Source organism: Trachymyrmex cornetzi, unplaced genomic scaffold (genome assembly GCF_001594075.2).
Source record: "Trachymyrmex cornetzi isolate Tcor2-1 unplaced genomic scaffold, Tcor1.1 scaffold129, whole genome shotgun sequence".
Lineage (NCBI taxonomy): Eukaryota > Metazoa > Arthropoda > Insecta > Hymenoptera > Formicidae > Trachymyrmex > Trachymyrmex cornetzi.
In genome coordinates, this window is record NW_017295861.1 from 1,618,931 (window position 1) to 1,636,415 (window position 17,485).

Consider the following 17,485-nt stretch of genomic DNA (forward strand, 5'->3'; position numbering starts at 1 on the left):
CATAAAAATAACTAAAATTAATTAATTAAAATAATAACTAAAAATTTAAATTATAAAACACTAAAATGTTAAAGAAAAACATATTAATAGTATTTCTATGCAAAATAAATACTGAAAACTATAACGAAATTAAATATAATATTATAATTTATTATTATATTGAATATTACGATTTATAGGTATGTATATGTACCTGAGATATGATAATGTTCGATATGATTTTTATTTAAAGTTGCATTAATTGATCATACAAGGTCCCTTACCGACGACTCGGAATATACTTCTAGCGCCATGTAAAGTGAAACTTTGTGATCTGCTGTGATGGTACAATCCTCAGGGACTCTCATCTGTGAGTACGGGATGAGCACCTCGAAATATGTATCCAAATTTATTCTATCTAAAGATATAACTAGACTATCCTCTAGTCTCTTGACAATATAAATAAATAGACACACACACATGCATATTTTAATTATTCATATCTACTTAGAAACACGGTAAATTAATGATACTAATTATAATTATATAGTAGACTAGTATTATTAATTATATAGTTGAAACTCACTTTTACTCAAACTACATAAAAATTTCAAAAGTGAAACTTTTTAGATCAAGCTAACAAGTTTTTAAACAATTTTGCTGATATCTATTGTTACTACATTTTGTATTTTATATTTTGATAAAAGATTGGTTTTTAATTAATTATATAAATCTAAAATAAAATTTGTCATGGTAATATTTTTCTGAGAATATAAAGTTAAGATAAGGTGGTGGAGAATTTGTATAAAATAAGTGGAAAGTGCAAAATAATTTTTTTTTATTTGAGGCTTTTTGTTGTAAATTCGCTCTTAATAAAATGAATAAAATTTAATTATTTATCACATTTTCTTTAATGCCATTCGTGAAGCCATGTTATGTGGACAGATTTTGTAAATGTGATACCGTTTACAGTGTCTTCACAAACTTCTATCTTCATTAAGTGCACGCGTATTCCATGCTTTTCAAACTTAATTTTTTCGGAAATAAAGCCTCGGACGAAAAAAAGTTTCCACTTTTGACTTATTCTTGCACAAAAAATTACATTTTGTCTAATTATACTGTATGTTTGTCTCCTCCTTGTAGATTGGATAGAATATATTGAATTTTTAATACTAACTAAATCATACATGATTTATGTAAGATTAACGTTTATTCATAAATGTACAGAGACTGCCAGCCAAATTTATATCAATAAATACATGTACACAATTAATTACTCTCTTCAATGATACAAATTAAACAAAGTATAAAATTATTGAATTTCTTCGATACGATGAGTGCAGAAAGAGCGTAGCGACGAGACACGTTTATTCAATTAATAATCTAACATTACATTTTTTCATATTTGAAATTTTTGTAAGTATAAAATTTTTGTAGGTACAAAATCGCAGTAAATATAGATATATTTATTTTCATGTAAATATATCACGTTATGTTAAAGTCACAGCACCGAATATAAGTATAGGTATGTTGAATTAGTCCCTGTACATAATAAAAATTTGTCATGAATTGATCGCATAATGTACTGATTCTACACTTTCGCTTTTGTTTGAGAGACTTTTAACGTCGCGTTTCTAAAAAATTCCACGTTCATTATAATTATTAGAATAGGATGTAAATTAAAAGAATTACTAATACACAGAAAAAAAAACGATTTTGCTGAAATATCTAAAAATTTAGCTAGATACAGATCTGAAAATAATTTTGTTTGGAATATTGAAATAATTATATAGGACATTAAAACTAGTTGCTAAAATGTTAAAATTTTTTGCAGCATTGTCATCAACGATTAGCGTTCTACATCATTATTTTGATAGCTCAACAAAATTATTTTTAGATCTGTATCAAGCTGATTTTTACATACTTTAGCAAAGTTTTTCCTGTGTATCTTAAGCGCATAATATCCTATAAATCGTTTTTTCTTATTTCATTGTTTATGACGCAACGAGAAAAGACTAAGGATACAAAAGCTTTACATATGGTCTGTTTTCTGTTCCTGCACTAGGTTGCTCTAGAACTCTCTTTCTCGCTTTCGACAAATATCAAATGTATACCTATCTCACTTTAAGTTCTAAAAGTGTACACTAGTTCAACTACAGAGAACAGACCTATAGTCATAGAAATTCAATAGAAATTATACAAAAATCGGCAGTGATGTATGAATTAATAAAAGAAAATCGATAACAATAGATTACAAAATTATAATCCTAGCGAGCTTTTATTTCGAATGATACAATTAATAAAAAACATTATATAAACTTGTATTTTATTGTAAAATATAATTATAAAAAGATATCGTCTATAAATTTTAATTACAGAAATATCATGAAATTTCTTTTTGCTACATCTAACACGTTTCTAAAGGATTCTCTATGATTATCCGAGAAGAATTGTCCGCGTCCCTATATTTGGCACGTGTCTCGTCAGCTCCGCGACGGGAAGTACAGAAGGAAAGTGAGTGCTGATATGACGCTGATGGACGATCGCGTGTTTACCACGTAGGTGTCGACTGACCGCGATCGCTTTAGAGACGAATACCGCGGTTGGTGCTGGCTACGTAGTTGAGCAACTCCTCAGAGTCCTCGCAGACGAACGGTTTCTCATGGTAACACGCGACGTCGTGCCAGGCGATGCCGTCGTTGTAAACGTTGTTCAAGACGGACAAGCAGGATTCGTTGGTGCCATTGATGTCATATTCGGCATTATCCGGCTGCCTGACCTTCTTGTGGCCGGTCTGCGACCACGGATTGAAGCCCCAACCATTCGGCACTTGGTTGGTGGGTGCCATCTTCTCGCGATTCGCCGACCAGAACCAACCGTACAAAGATTTGGGCTCGAGGTCACGTCGGTTCTCGCAGCCCTTGAAGTCGCAGAGACGTCCAGACGTCCAGATGTAAGGAACATCATCTGAGGGGATAAAAAGATTTTGCGTGAAATCGATTGTGTGCTCGTCGAAAAGAGACTGAAAATATTTTCGACGTAAGTTTAATATATAACCGTTAAATTAGAAATTTAATTTTTTTCCGTAAATATGATCCAATAAAGTTTATGTAAATTCAAAATTAACTTTGAACTATTTAATAAACAGCTACATTATTATAGAGCCGTTATGTTAAACTTAATATTCGAACTTTTAATACACTCTCGCGATAACTTTTACTACTATTTAAAAATTAAAATAGATTAAAAAAGAAGAAAAGCATTTTGAGATATAACAGATAATCTGTGATTTATAATTCTTATTAAATCAAAGCATGATTATAGAGAAATCATCCTAAACTGTAAATCAGTATACGGACTATGGATGTAAAAGGTCTACCAAGCGTATAATTAAACGAGAAGGCTGATCACGTAGTATTCTTAAGCGAAATCAACTTGGTACCATCTTACTTTCGCCGGACTGTAAAAAGATTCATGCACCGCGTGATGCTGTTATATAAAAAGATGAGAGTCTCTAGCCTCAACCCACTTCAAGACCCCCGCATTACCTTGAAAACTGTCGTTACACTCACCGACTAGCCTCCCACGATTCCCCGTCGTGATGAATATCGTTCATGATGAGCAGGTATCATCACAATTATGATAATTGCGGTTAGAGGCGACAGTGAAATCCGACAAATGTTCCAACAATTTGTATTAATTCTTGGTAACTACTTATTCAATTTCTGATCCATGTGATTGACATTGCGGTTTCTAATTTTTCTAGTCATTGATGAATTTTTTATTTCTCGATTAGTTATTTCTATTTTAATTTTTAAAGTTATTTAATTAAGTTGCCTACGTCATTAAACGAATCTTTGTGTCTTTATAATAGTAAAAGGTGAAAAATAAATTAAACTTAGATTACAGTTAATCTACATTGATGAAAACTGGCATGTAATTGTTTTTTTCTAATCGAATTTTAAAATTATAAAATAAAATTAAAAATTATTTATAATTATTATAAACATAATAATTATTAAATAAATTAAATAATTAATAAATACAATAATATAATTAAAATAAGATAAAAAAATATAGTTTAATTTATAAAAAAAAATTTCTTTAAGGGTCGGATGTATCGATAGCAATTACAATTTGCATCATTTAAGTTCAACAAACCATTTTAACGTTAAAGAAAAACGAGAAAGAAGCAATGTTACTAATGAAAGTAAAAGCAGCTAAGTGTAAAACCCTTCGATTAATTACACTTTCGGTTCTCGGATACGCTTAAACGCATCGCGCTGCAGCCGAAAGGTCGTAATGAAAAGAAGGAAAGGATAAAGGGGAAGCATCGTCGTTAATCATCCGAATCGGAGACGCGATGATGTTCCACGTCGGGCTGCTTATTGCGAAATACTGCCGAATGATTATCTCGCATGGATGAAAGTTGCCGTGGTAAATCGCCGTGTCGGTGTCGATATTTACGACTCGCTACTATCGTCACCACGGTTGTACGCCGTGTGAGAACTTTCTAAGGCTATTCTATCAAAAGGACCAGTGGATTTACCCTCCTCAAATAAATTCAAGAATTTGTACTCCTCTGCTCGTGTTCGACAGGTTGCAGTGCGTTAATAAATTACAGGTGAAAATAAGAAGAATTAGATCCGGTAAGCAATGCTCCGTGTTTGTTATCGATCGAGAGGTGTAATCAGAAAATGGTATTCTATTAGATATTTATAGGTCAAATTATAATAATTATGCAGTTCCTAGAATCATTTAATACGTAAATTAGTCTCCATTATAATGGTAGATTTAACCGATTATGAAGCAATGCGTACAGATCGCAAACCTAAGAATTTCTCATTGTGAATAAAATATTTTTTAAATCAAATAAGTAAGAAAGTGTTTTACACGGTCGAGGCCAGATGTTGGTAATAATATTTTTTATGTAAATTTGAAATACATCTTTCAGTTATATAAACTGTGCATAAGTAAGAAAGTGTCTTAGACGGTCGAGGCCAGATATTGGCAGCTAATAATATTTTTTATGTAAATTTGAAATACATCTTTCAGTTATATAAACTGTGCATCGATTACTGTCAAACTTGCAACGTAATCACGAACTAAAATAATAATCTCGTAAATTAAATTGATCGATTTGATAATAATAAAACATTTTTTCTCTCAACGAATCTGCTTATAAAAATTCCTTTAACTGCAAATACGACCTCATGCCGCACTTTTCTTTGTTCACAAATAAAACGAAGCCGCTGCTCTGTTACTTCGTCCTTCGATTATGCATTGATCTCTAATTTGCAATGTGGAACAGTAAGAATGATTCACAAAGGAGTGAAGCGCGTATACAAACGTCGGCACGTTTCATGAGAGTTTGATCGTGAGATAAGTTATACTTACTCTGCTGGATGAGCCTGAAGATCATATTGTTTTCTTCTTGAGTTTCGATCGAAATGAGATCCATGCAGTATTCCCTGCAAATATTTCTAGCGTCTAACCAATCCACCTTCTGATTGGCATGGGCCGGTACATGCCCGCTGTAGAAATAGTTGTGCCCTCGGAAGTTAAACTGCTTCGGCCCTGTAAAGTGTTTTATTATATAGTCATTTTAGTATTCTATTTCTGTACTATAATTTTCTTAAATTATTATTTATAATTCAAACGTACACAGAATAGTTTTGCTAAAGTATCTAAAAATTTAATTAGATATTCTCTATATTCTTTGAAATGTTACTCTAAAGAGAAAATATTGAGCTAGTTTTGGAAAAGTGGCTCAATTTTCAATCTTTAAGAGCAAGATTTCACTCTTTAGAGTGACATCTAAAAGTTTTAGAGAGTACAAGATTCGAAAATAATTTTATTGGACTGTCAAAATAATTGTGTAGAACATTTAAGCTAGTTGCTAGACTGTCAAACATTTTTGCGTGATGCTTGAATTTTATATAATAAAATAATTATATTCATAATTATTTCGATATTCCAATGAAATTATTTTTAGATCTGTATTTATCTAAATTTTTAGATATTTCAGCAAAATCGTTTTACTGTGTTATACACGTTATTTCTATGTTATATACGTTATTTCCAACAGAAGGTGAGATTCGAGAATGGATAAGAATCTGAAGTAGCACTGTATCGTGTCTATAAATGTGAAGAGTATTAGCTTCCCTATTATCATCGTATTATTTATGGAGGTGTCATTCGAGGCGTTGCAGAAAGAATAGTAAATCGATGATTATATCAAATCTCGCAATTGCGCCTTTCTTTCCTGTTAACAGATTCTCGATTTAACCGGTGGTTAATAGTTCAGAGGTCAAACAGCTGTTGCGATAGAGTAATCCGCAGATCTATACTTTCTGCGACTGAACGTGTCTGGCTAAAGTCGACCGACTCCACTTGGCCGCAAAAAGATTTGTTTTATCTCCTTAAAAGATCGAAATATCCTTACAAAAAAAATATCCTTTTCAGAGTTCATCAACTATCAATGTTTCTTAAATAATTAACCTCATCAAGCGCACATAATAGCATATTAATAATGATTTTTTTCTTTGTATCTCGTATTTTAATCCGTACTTTTATTCACATCGCATATATAATATAAATTATATTTTGTGCGCACAGAAAAGAACGAAGTTGCTGGACTATCTAAAGATTTAGCTAAATACAGATATGAAAATAATTTTGTTGTCCATCAAAATTTTATGTAAAACCCTTAAACGTTGGTGACAATGCAGTAAAAAGTTGTAACGTTTTGGCGATCAGTTAAAGCATTCTATACAATTGTTTTAATAAAATTATCCAAATAAAATTATTTTCAGATATTTATCTAGCTAAACTTTTAGATACTTCAACAATCGTTTCTTTCTGTGTATTTAATAAAAAACAAAACTTGTATGTCCGAACTTTTTTCAGAGAGAAACTATAGTAAATACCAGAAAAAGATGCCAACCAAAACAACAAACAAAAATATATTTCTCGATCAATGTTGCTTTCAAAACATGTGACATGTAGTAAGGAAAGCAATTTATACAAGTAAGAAGAAACACAATTTATACAATATTTTCCCATTAAATTCAGAAAATTGGCAAACGAAATACGATATGTTTCTTTGAGTTACGAAAAAATGCTTACTAAACTTAATCGAAACCTTCCACGGTTTCATGTGTAGCATTCGTCTACCAGTCGCATTGATGCGGTCCGCTGTTTCTCTCGTACATTTCGCAATTTTCTCGGAGTTGTTCGCGTCTTCCACCAAACGTTAGCAGGTACATGTTTCGTCTAGAGTCTCAGTCAGTCGGGACCGCTAAAGTTAGCGCATTGTTTTATTCCGCGGGCAGGGAATCTGTAATCGACAGCGGCACAGCAGCAGCGCGTCATTATCATCCGCTTTAAATGTCAACAGTTTTACACTTTTTCTCGGTATTTATGCAGGTATGCCTCTCCCCGTCGACGATTTACGACGTGTGTCTCATTATGAGCGCCTAACGCCGCATTACGAAACGTATACGTGCACATGTATTATCGGGCTGCGTTACAAGGAGCATCTCTCTTTCTCTCTCTCTTTCTTTTCCTCGCGCTGTGACATAACGTTTTATATTCCGTTGCGTGTACGATCCCCTCGCCGCGCTTTTTCTTCATCTTCGTCCTCTTTTTCGAGCCGACTTTTCGAGTGACTTCTCCATTCGTCGTGACATTCATAACATATATTTCGCCGTTATTACGATGACGCCAGTATCGCGCGATTTTTTACACGGTTTTAAATATCTGACACACACATACACACACACATCTCTTCAAATATGGTTTAGAAAAAAGGTTCAAGAGAGAGAGAGAGAGAGAGAGAGGGAGAGAGAGATTTTAAAAAATTTGTTTCATTTTACTTTGTAGCCCATTCCGTCAATAAAAACGTTTTAATAAACGATAAGATACTGAAAAAGTTGAAATTGGATTATACTTTTATCACAGAGAACATTAATAAAAATTAATATATTATATATACAGTATAGAAAAATAATTATTTGCGTAAAATCAGATAAGTCACTATAATTACAATATTAAATATTTGGAAAATATTTAAAAATACTCCTGGATACACATTATAATATGAGACAACATTTCTTCCATGTTTCAGAGAAGCAACAAATATATATGTATGTAAAATATATATGTATGTAAAATATACGATTAACATTTAACGCTGATTAAAATGGCCAGATTTAAATGGTATCTTCTTTTTTGGCAACTTGTTGGCTACGGTCGCGGCGCTATGTTAATTGAAATTTATTACACGGCGTTATATGTGCGTTATGTAAGAGATAGCCATCAAATTTGAATAAAACGACTGAGTCGATTGTATCTCCAAGCATCGGCGCCCTTTACATTTTACTGCTCGCGTGTCCTTGCCCACGTACGTTTTCAGTCAATTGATGATTTCGCCTGGTATTCGCGAGAGATTCAACACGCTAATGTCAAAGGTCGATAACGTCAATGGCGATTTTACAAGCAGCCGCTATTTTTTATACCTGTTCTGTACCATTGTAATTTAACAAACGGTTATTCTTATTGCCGTTTTTGTAGCCTCGATCCATTTGTAACAGTCCACAAAAAAACATGTAGTTCTCTGGATATCTTGTCTCTTTCGAAGAACAACTGTAGTTTCATACAGTTGCACGGTAATAATTTAAACAATCTTTCGCAAATACGTACTGTGATTTCTAATAATTAGATTTCAAGCTGTTAATTTCTATAAAATAACGATCAAAAAGAGATAAATGATTGTTACTTATTTTTGCTGAAAAAAATAATAATATAGGTATTTTCCCTTTTTCGAAAAAAAAAAACAGCTAGTTTTATATATTTATATATTAGTTATACGGTAATAATTTAAACAAATTTTCGTAAGAGAGAGAGATATCCAATAATTACATTTTATTGTTGTCATAATTTCTGATAAAATAATAAACAGAAAAAGGATGAGCATGACGCAATTGATACTTTTGTCGGAAAAAGCAATAGTTTAAATTTTAATTAGAATACCTTTGAACAAAGTTTCTTTGCGAATGAATCGTGCCAGCCACCCAAGCGTTCAATTCGAGATTCCGCCGTGGAAAGGCAATTGTGTTGCGTGTATCGAGGAAGAAGAAAGACTGTCTGTCAGGATTTACGACATAGGACAAAGTCGTGATTCCCGTTGTCAGTATAAATTTAACGAAGACTTCGCATCTATGGAAGATAAGGATTTTATATCCCAGTCGCGTCATTCTCCCGCTCGCGGCGTTTGATACATGGGACTTGAATCAAATCGAATGTTTCGTAACACAATCGCTCTGATTATAAGCGATTTCTTTATAGCATTTTATATGATGTTGCTTAAAAATATAATAATAGCTTCCTAAAATCACAAGTTAAAAATTACTATTGTTTACAAGTTAAAAATATTATAAGATAAGGATGTTAAACGATCTTCAAACACACAACCAAAAGTACAAACTGTTAGTATATAAATTTATTTAGTATAAATATCTTCTCACTAATATTTTTTATAATAATAATATACATATGTGATGGAATGTTTTAAAATTCTTGAACATTATAATTTTGATCAAGTAACAGATTCAATTAAACTTTGGTATTTTTGAGCATAATTTATTTCTCATATTTTTACTTTCTTTTAAAATATGTAAACATTATAAACTTGTATTAACCTCTCTATCTTGTTTTATGTACATACAAATAATTAAATCGTTTATTTAAATTAGATCTTTCTTTTTTACACGGCTGTACCAGTGATGCCGTATATATCTTTATTTCCGCGTCTGATAATGGATAAAGTGTTGTATTTTAGTACCGATGATAAATAGCCGATACTGAAATATGAACAGGTATCGATGTCGATGATAGTTTCTCAAGAAAATTGATGACGAAAACGTGATGTCTGCCGCCTTGTGAATATTAAGAGCTCTATTAAATAATCGTAAAATATAACGACACGTCGCGTTACTTCTGATTAATGGATAAATGCTTGATTTTTAAAGACTATCTCATAAGAGTAATATTCGACCAGCCCTGAAGCAAGATATTTATAAATAAAACGAAAAATACAGCATAGGTAAATGTTTACCGATATTGCAGTCATACTTAGAAAGTAATTTACGCTTCCATTGATCGGAGTCACGTGAAGCGATTCCAATGTGTTAAATAGTGAGACGAGCCAATCACGTGTGGAAATAATACTATGCACCTCGACTATGCATCGAGTGGAAATTGACATGTAAATATTATAAAATATACCGTCGTCATGGCTATTCTCGTCTAGATCGATAATTTACGTTGTGGATCTTGTCATATATGTCGCAGTAATATCTACGATCGCTTACCTGTTCATTGTTGCACGGAAAGAACTATTTTATTGAAATATCTAAAAATTTAACTAGATACAAATCTGAAAATAATTTTATTAGATTATCAAAATAATTATGTAGGAAATTCAAATATTAATAAGCAATGCTACAAAAAATTTAATATTCTAGCTTATATTCTATATAATTATTTTTTTAATTGAACAAAATTATTTTCAGATTTAGCTAAATTTTTAGATACTCTAGCAAAACTATTTTTTCCAATTATCAATGTAATAAATTGCAGACTAATACATAATAACATAATAACTTATTGGTATTTATATAATATTTGCTTACTGTTTTATATTTGCAAAAAGTTTCACATTATAAAAGCAAACTTGAAATAAAATTAATGATATGTATGAATCAGTCAGGATATATTTAGCATGGATGTATAAGCAATATAGATCGTAATATACGTTTTCTTCGTACACAATCATAGAAATTTGAAATTCAAATTTATAAAAATGTCATGTGTGAACGTTAACGTGTATAATATTAGATGCGTATTATTAAAAGAATATAGAGAATGACTATGCGTGATTATATCATCATTAAATGGATTTCTTTGTCTTTACTCGCATGCAAAGGTAACGGTGCATCCGCGTGTATCGAACGAAAAAAACGTTTTCCTCCTGTCGAGTCACTGCAATTTACGTTCGTTATATCAGCATCGATTATATTTATGCTCCTGGTGTGTCTCACGCGTTTGTGTCAAGGAACTCTCAATGATAATCGCTTCGATCGTGCTGTTGTTCACCGAGGATCATAGCGCAGATTTTAACGCATTTGATGGTCAAATAATACATACATATATGCATCAACTGATATCAAAGATATTATACGTAAAAATCAACAAAAAATCAAAATGATTTTATTTTTACAAATTAAAACTAGGTCTCCAAAAGCTCAATAATTATAAACAATATATTTATATTTTTAGACCATATATGTGAGAAACACAATCGATACTAGAAATTTAAATACCTATTACGGTCGGAGCTGGATCTTCGTTGCTTTAAATAATTCAATCTTGAATTACTAATATATACTATATATGTACTTGCATATATACTATATTGTAGTCTTTTTCTAACTGCGTGCCGAATTGTTTTTCCGGACTAAATAAACGCAATTAAAACTACTCTAGTAATCACGAATTAAATTGACAAGCAATTTAATAATTCGATGCTACCATCAAACATCATATATTATAAAGATGTTAATATATAAAAACTGTTAATAAATTTATTGCGAAAAATATTACCTCGGCCGGGACTTAATAATTATAATATATAACTCAATAATTATAATTTGAAATAATAGTGTATGAAAGGATAATGAGCTTAGCACGATGACAGTGCAACTAAATCTTTATTTTACTTTTATTCTTAACGTCAATAAACAGTCAAATTATGACGTCAAAATAAAGTTATTTTAATAAAAGACTAAAATATTTCGAATCAATAAAATTGTAATTGTTTTTATAAAATAACATCGATTATTATTTAAACTTTTCTCATACAAACTATATAAAGTTCTTAAATCTTTTAGCAAATTTTTAGTTTATTAAAAACACACAAAAGAGCAAAACCTAATGTTTACTTTCGCTTCATGTAATATTTTACTACTTTCTATCCATATTTAGATGATTAAAATTCTACGTTTACTTAAGTTCGACAAACAGCTGCAATTTCTTTGAAAGATTTGAGTTAAGAACTATTGACTACACTATCGAGAGAGAGAATAAATGACTTCGCTGAAGCCACACTTATCATCCAATAGTAACGATCTGTATCTTAATAGATTAAATAAGAGTAAACTTTTCTACATCATTTTCTACGACGAAATATATTTTTCTTGATCACATACTCGATCCATTTGGGACAAAGAGAAAGCCGATTCAGTAATGGGACAGTGCGCTTTCGATGTATTTCGACAGCGCGATTCACTTCCGACATTACTACCGAAACATCGATTTAATCTGCTGATGAACAAACCGGCTCTTCGGAGAAAAGTATCGATGTTTAATTGACGTTATTTTTCATAATGGAAACGCTCTAGACGAGTGCGTCGTTTAATAAGCGACATAATAAACATGTACATTAATGAGCAAGCTTCACTTGTAAAATGCGGATGTTGCTACAATCGTAGCTGATCTCTGCTAATTGTCACGCAAGAAGATACCAATCGTGTTTGTTGTTTTCCGTGTGTGAAATCCGTGAGTCGCGAGTTTCGCAGACTCTTGGAAATGACATGCACTATAGCCAAGGTGCATTACGTCGTGATAAAAATAGCCTAAACGTTCGAAAGCGCTTTTCTTTACAGAGAAAAACAATTTTTGCTTCTTTTATTTTTGTAAGAATAATAAAATATGAATAATGTGAGATATATATGTAATGACAACCAAATTTAAATTAACATATAATCTGTAGATTGAGTTTCTGTTTGTTACAAAATATAGTGAAGTATGTATATACATTGAATATGAAATTATTAATTAAATCAGTTTTATTAAAGTCTAAAAAATCTGAAAATTTATTAGATACAAATTAGTTAGATACAAAAATCTGCAAAATTTGTTGGGCCATCAAAATAATTATATAGAGAGCTCAAGCATGATGAACAATATTGTAAAAGCTTTAATATTTTAACAACCAGCTTGAGCATCTTATATGATTATTTTAATGATACAACAAAATTTTTACACCTACGTGTAGTAACTAAATTTTTTTATACTTCCAAACTAAACATTCTTTTTGTGTATAATTTAATATAATTGTTAATACTGAATTAAAGTAAAATTAATATCTGTGATTAGGACATATATGCAAAAGTCTTATGTTTATGGTTTGTGTCACTCTAAATTTTATTACGTTAGTTAATATTAATCATAATTAATTATATTGTTTCTTATAATTCGTATATATGATTTAACAGAAGACAAATAATTAATTAATCATAATAACAATGAAATTGTTCCTTAATTGGAATTCCCTAGTGGACACTGCTCCACGAATGAATTTTCGGGGATCAGTTTCTCGTTCTCGAACGAGATCAGTGGGTCGACGGCGAATCGTGAATAAACAACATTCGAGCGCGGAGGCAAAGGAAAAGGAAACTCTCGTGGTTCTCCGCACGAGCTGCCAAGCGAAGGTGAAACTTTTTCTCTTTGCACACGACGCGACGGGTCAATGGGTCCCGGCACGGCTTGTCTTTGCATGGGGATAACAGTTTTCCCCATGCTCTTCTCTCTTGATTTATCGCGAATGCTTGGTACTCACGAAAAGAAACTAACGATTATTATCCGATAATTATTCTCCGACAAAAACAATTAGAAAAGTTTACCTTGGTATGTGTCAAAATTTACACATTTCACAAAATATTCATAATTCAAATCTGATATTCTTTTTTAGCGATTATATTTGGAAACTCAATTAAAATAAAGATATAAATATATTCATATCTATTTTTTGTTGATTTTATGTATTCTGAGTAAGTTCTTATAATTGTTTTAAAATATGCAGATAAAATTGATTGAAAACGAGCATATTTCTTTGCTCTGTAAAGAATTCGTCATCATGCAAAAATTACTACAATGTGTGGTGTAGACGTATTGTGAACATTTTTACGAACGAATCATGCCTGGTTGTTACACGTGTAAGCGACATGCGAAGGGATAATCTTCGAAGAGCGTTGTTGTCCGATTTCGTAAGCAGTTCCTGACATTTTCGTGGCGATGTAGCGCCGGCCTTTTGTAGAGTTGTCAGTCAGTCAACCTCACGACGAGTAAGATTGCAACAGCTGATCGGTCAGCCGCACTGTCATAAGGCGATTTAACGACGATTTGTTAGCGACGGTCTTTTATTCGGCGTCAATCGTGATTACGCAATTGTTATTAACGGCGGTATAATACGTCGATTAACCTTATGCGATTGTCTGCCTCAATTTTTTTCTCTCCAAGCTTGTGAAATTATCAGATGTTCTTATCACGCTTCTGAGTTCAACGTGGGGTCGTAGGTTTCATACTAAGATGAAGTTGTTGCTATAAAACGGGCAGTAGCATCTTACGCAAGTAATGTATTCATTTAATTAACCTTAGAACATATGAGAATTTTAACAGATAAATTGTCAGTATTTTTTTACAAGTTTATAAAAATTATTAAATGATTCTCACATATATTTTAACTTTTTTAGAAGGTATTTGTAAGCTTATGTGTATTAAAAAAAGGAAACAAGAAAACCATCCCTGCAATATAAGTGCAAATTACTATTACCGGTCAAAGATCACCCGTGCACTATTACGTCGCGTGTACTTGTTAACAAGTGATCATAGAATAAGTATAGCTCGCAAGCCTATCTTTACATTTTTCTTTGTACACAGCAATATATTACAATGCCCTACGAGACCACACGTATCGATTTGACATACAAGGCAAATTTTCACTTTGCGCCAGACTCGACAGGAAAATTCGAAAATTGTATAAAATTACCGCAACTAACAGCCTCGACTGTAATTACAATATGCGCGAGAGTAATGTGGTAAAGCATGCGGACGCTTAATCGCGTATCTTCACCTTAATAGCACCATCGGACACCGGCTTAATAGGCCAATGGGTATTATATAATATCCACGGCCGATACTTGTTCACATGTTACTCAACAAGCGTGTCATTACCGCTTGCTTTAAGAGTCTAAGACATACACGAACACATTACGTGTTTCATTGTTAACCGCTTTATTCCCTTAAGTTTATAAAAATTAATCACTATGCTCCATTAATCCTTTATCTTAATTAGATGAACGAAAAAGAAATTTTGACAAATCAAGATCTATATCGGTAAATATATGAACCAGATGAAATAATGGTAAAAATCCTATGTGATGATACGAATGCAAATAAACTATTATTCACACGCATATTGAATCTTTCTGCATACAATTCCTATAGTTTCTCGTGCATAATTATTTTGATACAGCATAAAATTCGAAAGTTCACTTGTCGTAAAATCTTTAGAAATGTCCTCATAAAATTCATATACACTACAATGCTCGTACTTAAGCGTATACTTAAGTATTCTTTTTTTTTCTCGTTGCATGGCACGACTATGGGGTTTATGCCGGTTCCCCATTATGTTTCTGCACATTCTTCGGCGCGCGTGCATCTGCATTGACACGCTTATTACATACTCTTCTCGACGCGAGCACGAGGATCACGCTACATCTGATTACTATTGACTTAGTCGGTAAACTCCGTCCTGCCATCCTGCCTGCGATCGGGCATTCCAGGAGAGTGAGCATGCAATCATTAGGTTGTTAGGTGATTGTGGTCGTATCCGAACATCATTACATTGCACCATTGCGGCAAAGCCGATTCACTCCCACGGCCTACTCATGCCTCTCACGTTATTAAATACCGTGGAAATGCGACCATTTGGAAATTCCGTATCTCTCCCTGGTCCCTATCGTACTTTGACTCACGAACGCGTCGCTCTACATTCCTGCATACTCTACTCGTTAGTTGTTAGAAAATCTATGGTGCGTTAGCAGGGTAAACATCCGTTTTCTCTCGGTAATCTTCGCTCACACTGACGTCATTCGGCGCTGATCGGGTAAACTTTCTTTCTCTTTATCCGTGTTACAAGCATAGTTACACAATATAGGAAGATACAAATTACTAATTGTAGCTAGTCAATCAAGGTCGCCAACGTAATTTTTTTACCATTGCTTTCTTTCTATTTATACATGAGAAGAACAGTTTTGCTGGAGTATCTAAAAATTTAATTAAATATAGATCTGAAGATAATTTTGTTGGACTATTAAAATATTTGTATGAGTCATTCAAACTGATTGCTAGAGAGAGAAAGATTTATTTTGATTCGAAACTGTTATTTAAATTATTATTGAAACAATTTCATTTTTAATGTAAACTATTTTGTTTAATCCCAAAAATTTAGCTCGAATGCAATCAGTTATTATGCATTTCTTAATTTAAAGAATCAGTTGGACTATTCTAATGACTACATTTATTAAATTTAAAGAAATCTCTCTCTTTATGTAGAACGCCAAAATATTTTGCAGCTCATCATGCTTGAATTTTCTATATATTTTATTTTGAGGTTCAACAAAATTATCATGTATCTAAATTTTTAGAGATTTTAGAAAAATCTTTGTTTCCATGTATCTATCGATAACCAATATTAAGATCTAGAAGAGAAATAAAGAATGACGAATAAAATTTATATTAATCAGTTATGAAATCAGTATTATTTCAATGAGTTAACATTTCGTGGCTATAGACTGATGCATTAATAACTCGGGAGAGATAGGCGAGCATATTACCATTTGAATAACCATCGATCATGTCCTTGCTATGACGTCATTAATGTGCATCTTACTGAATTAATCCGACGCGTATAACAATGTTGAGACATCCTTGCGGAAATTGTCTGACCGAAGGCAATGCTAATACAGTGATGCTTAACACTAGTATTGCGTTACAAACGGTTATTTTGTGAGCCATAGGCCGCAAGACTGGATCAGGATACCATTAGTCAAAGAGATTGCTACTTAAACGAGTAGAAAGCAAATGATTCTCGCAATCATTCGGTAGCAGAAATTTGTAGTAGGTACTTACTACATTAAAGATATTAAAGTGACACAATATTATTTACAAAGATATATTGTCCACATCTCTTTTTCTTTTTTTTTCTACATATAATATTAATTACTTTATATATTACTTTATTAATGATTTCTTCTTTTATACATTATGACTTCTTTTTTTACAATTTATGAAGAAATATATTATATGTTATAAACAAATATATTATAATATTATAAGGTAAATATTCACTTTGATAAAGTTCTCGAAATTAAGTCTATGTTTTTGTAATAAATGTGTTATTTAAGCACGATTGGCTTTTTGATCGAGTGGCGTAGAGAAAGTGTACATCAGACAAGATAAAAAATCTCCAAGAAAGTTCGTGCGATGCAATATTATCGGGAACCTGTTGGTGGTAACAAGTGGACGCAAGCCGGTACCACCTACTCACAACGATCAAAAGTACCCGGGGCGCGTGCTTGCACAAGAGTCGAGAGAGGCTCCC

The 17,485-nt window shown here is 32.2% G+C and overlaps 1 protein-coding gene across 1 annotated transcript in view; it reads right to left on the reverse strand.

Moving 5' to 3' along the window:
- Positions 1–2,304: 2,304 nt before the first annotated feature.
- The window catches only part of slf (C-type lectin domain-containing protein slf), a 17,785-nt gene continuing 2,604 nt past the window's right edge, over positions 2,305–17,485 (reverse strand). Inside the window, exons 3-4 of the mRNA XM_018522178.1 lie at positions 5,377–5,556; positions 2,305–2,946 (exon numbers count right to left, since the gene is read on the reverse strand). Coding sequence (XP_018377680.1) covers positions 2,564–2,946; positions 5,377–5,556 — 563 coding nt within the window. The 3' untranslated portion in view covers positions 2,305–2,563. The remainder of the gene's footprint in view (positions 2,947–5,376; positions 5,557–17,485) is intronic.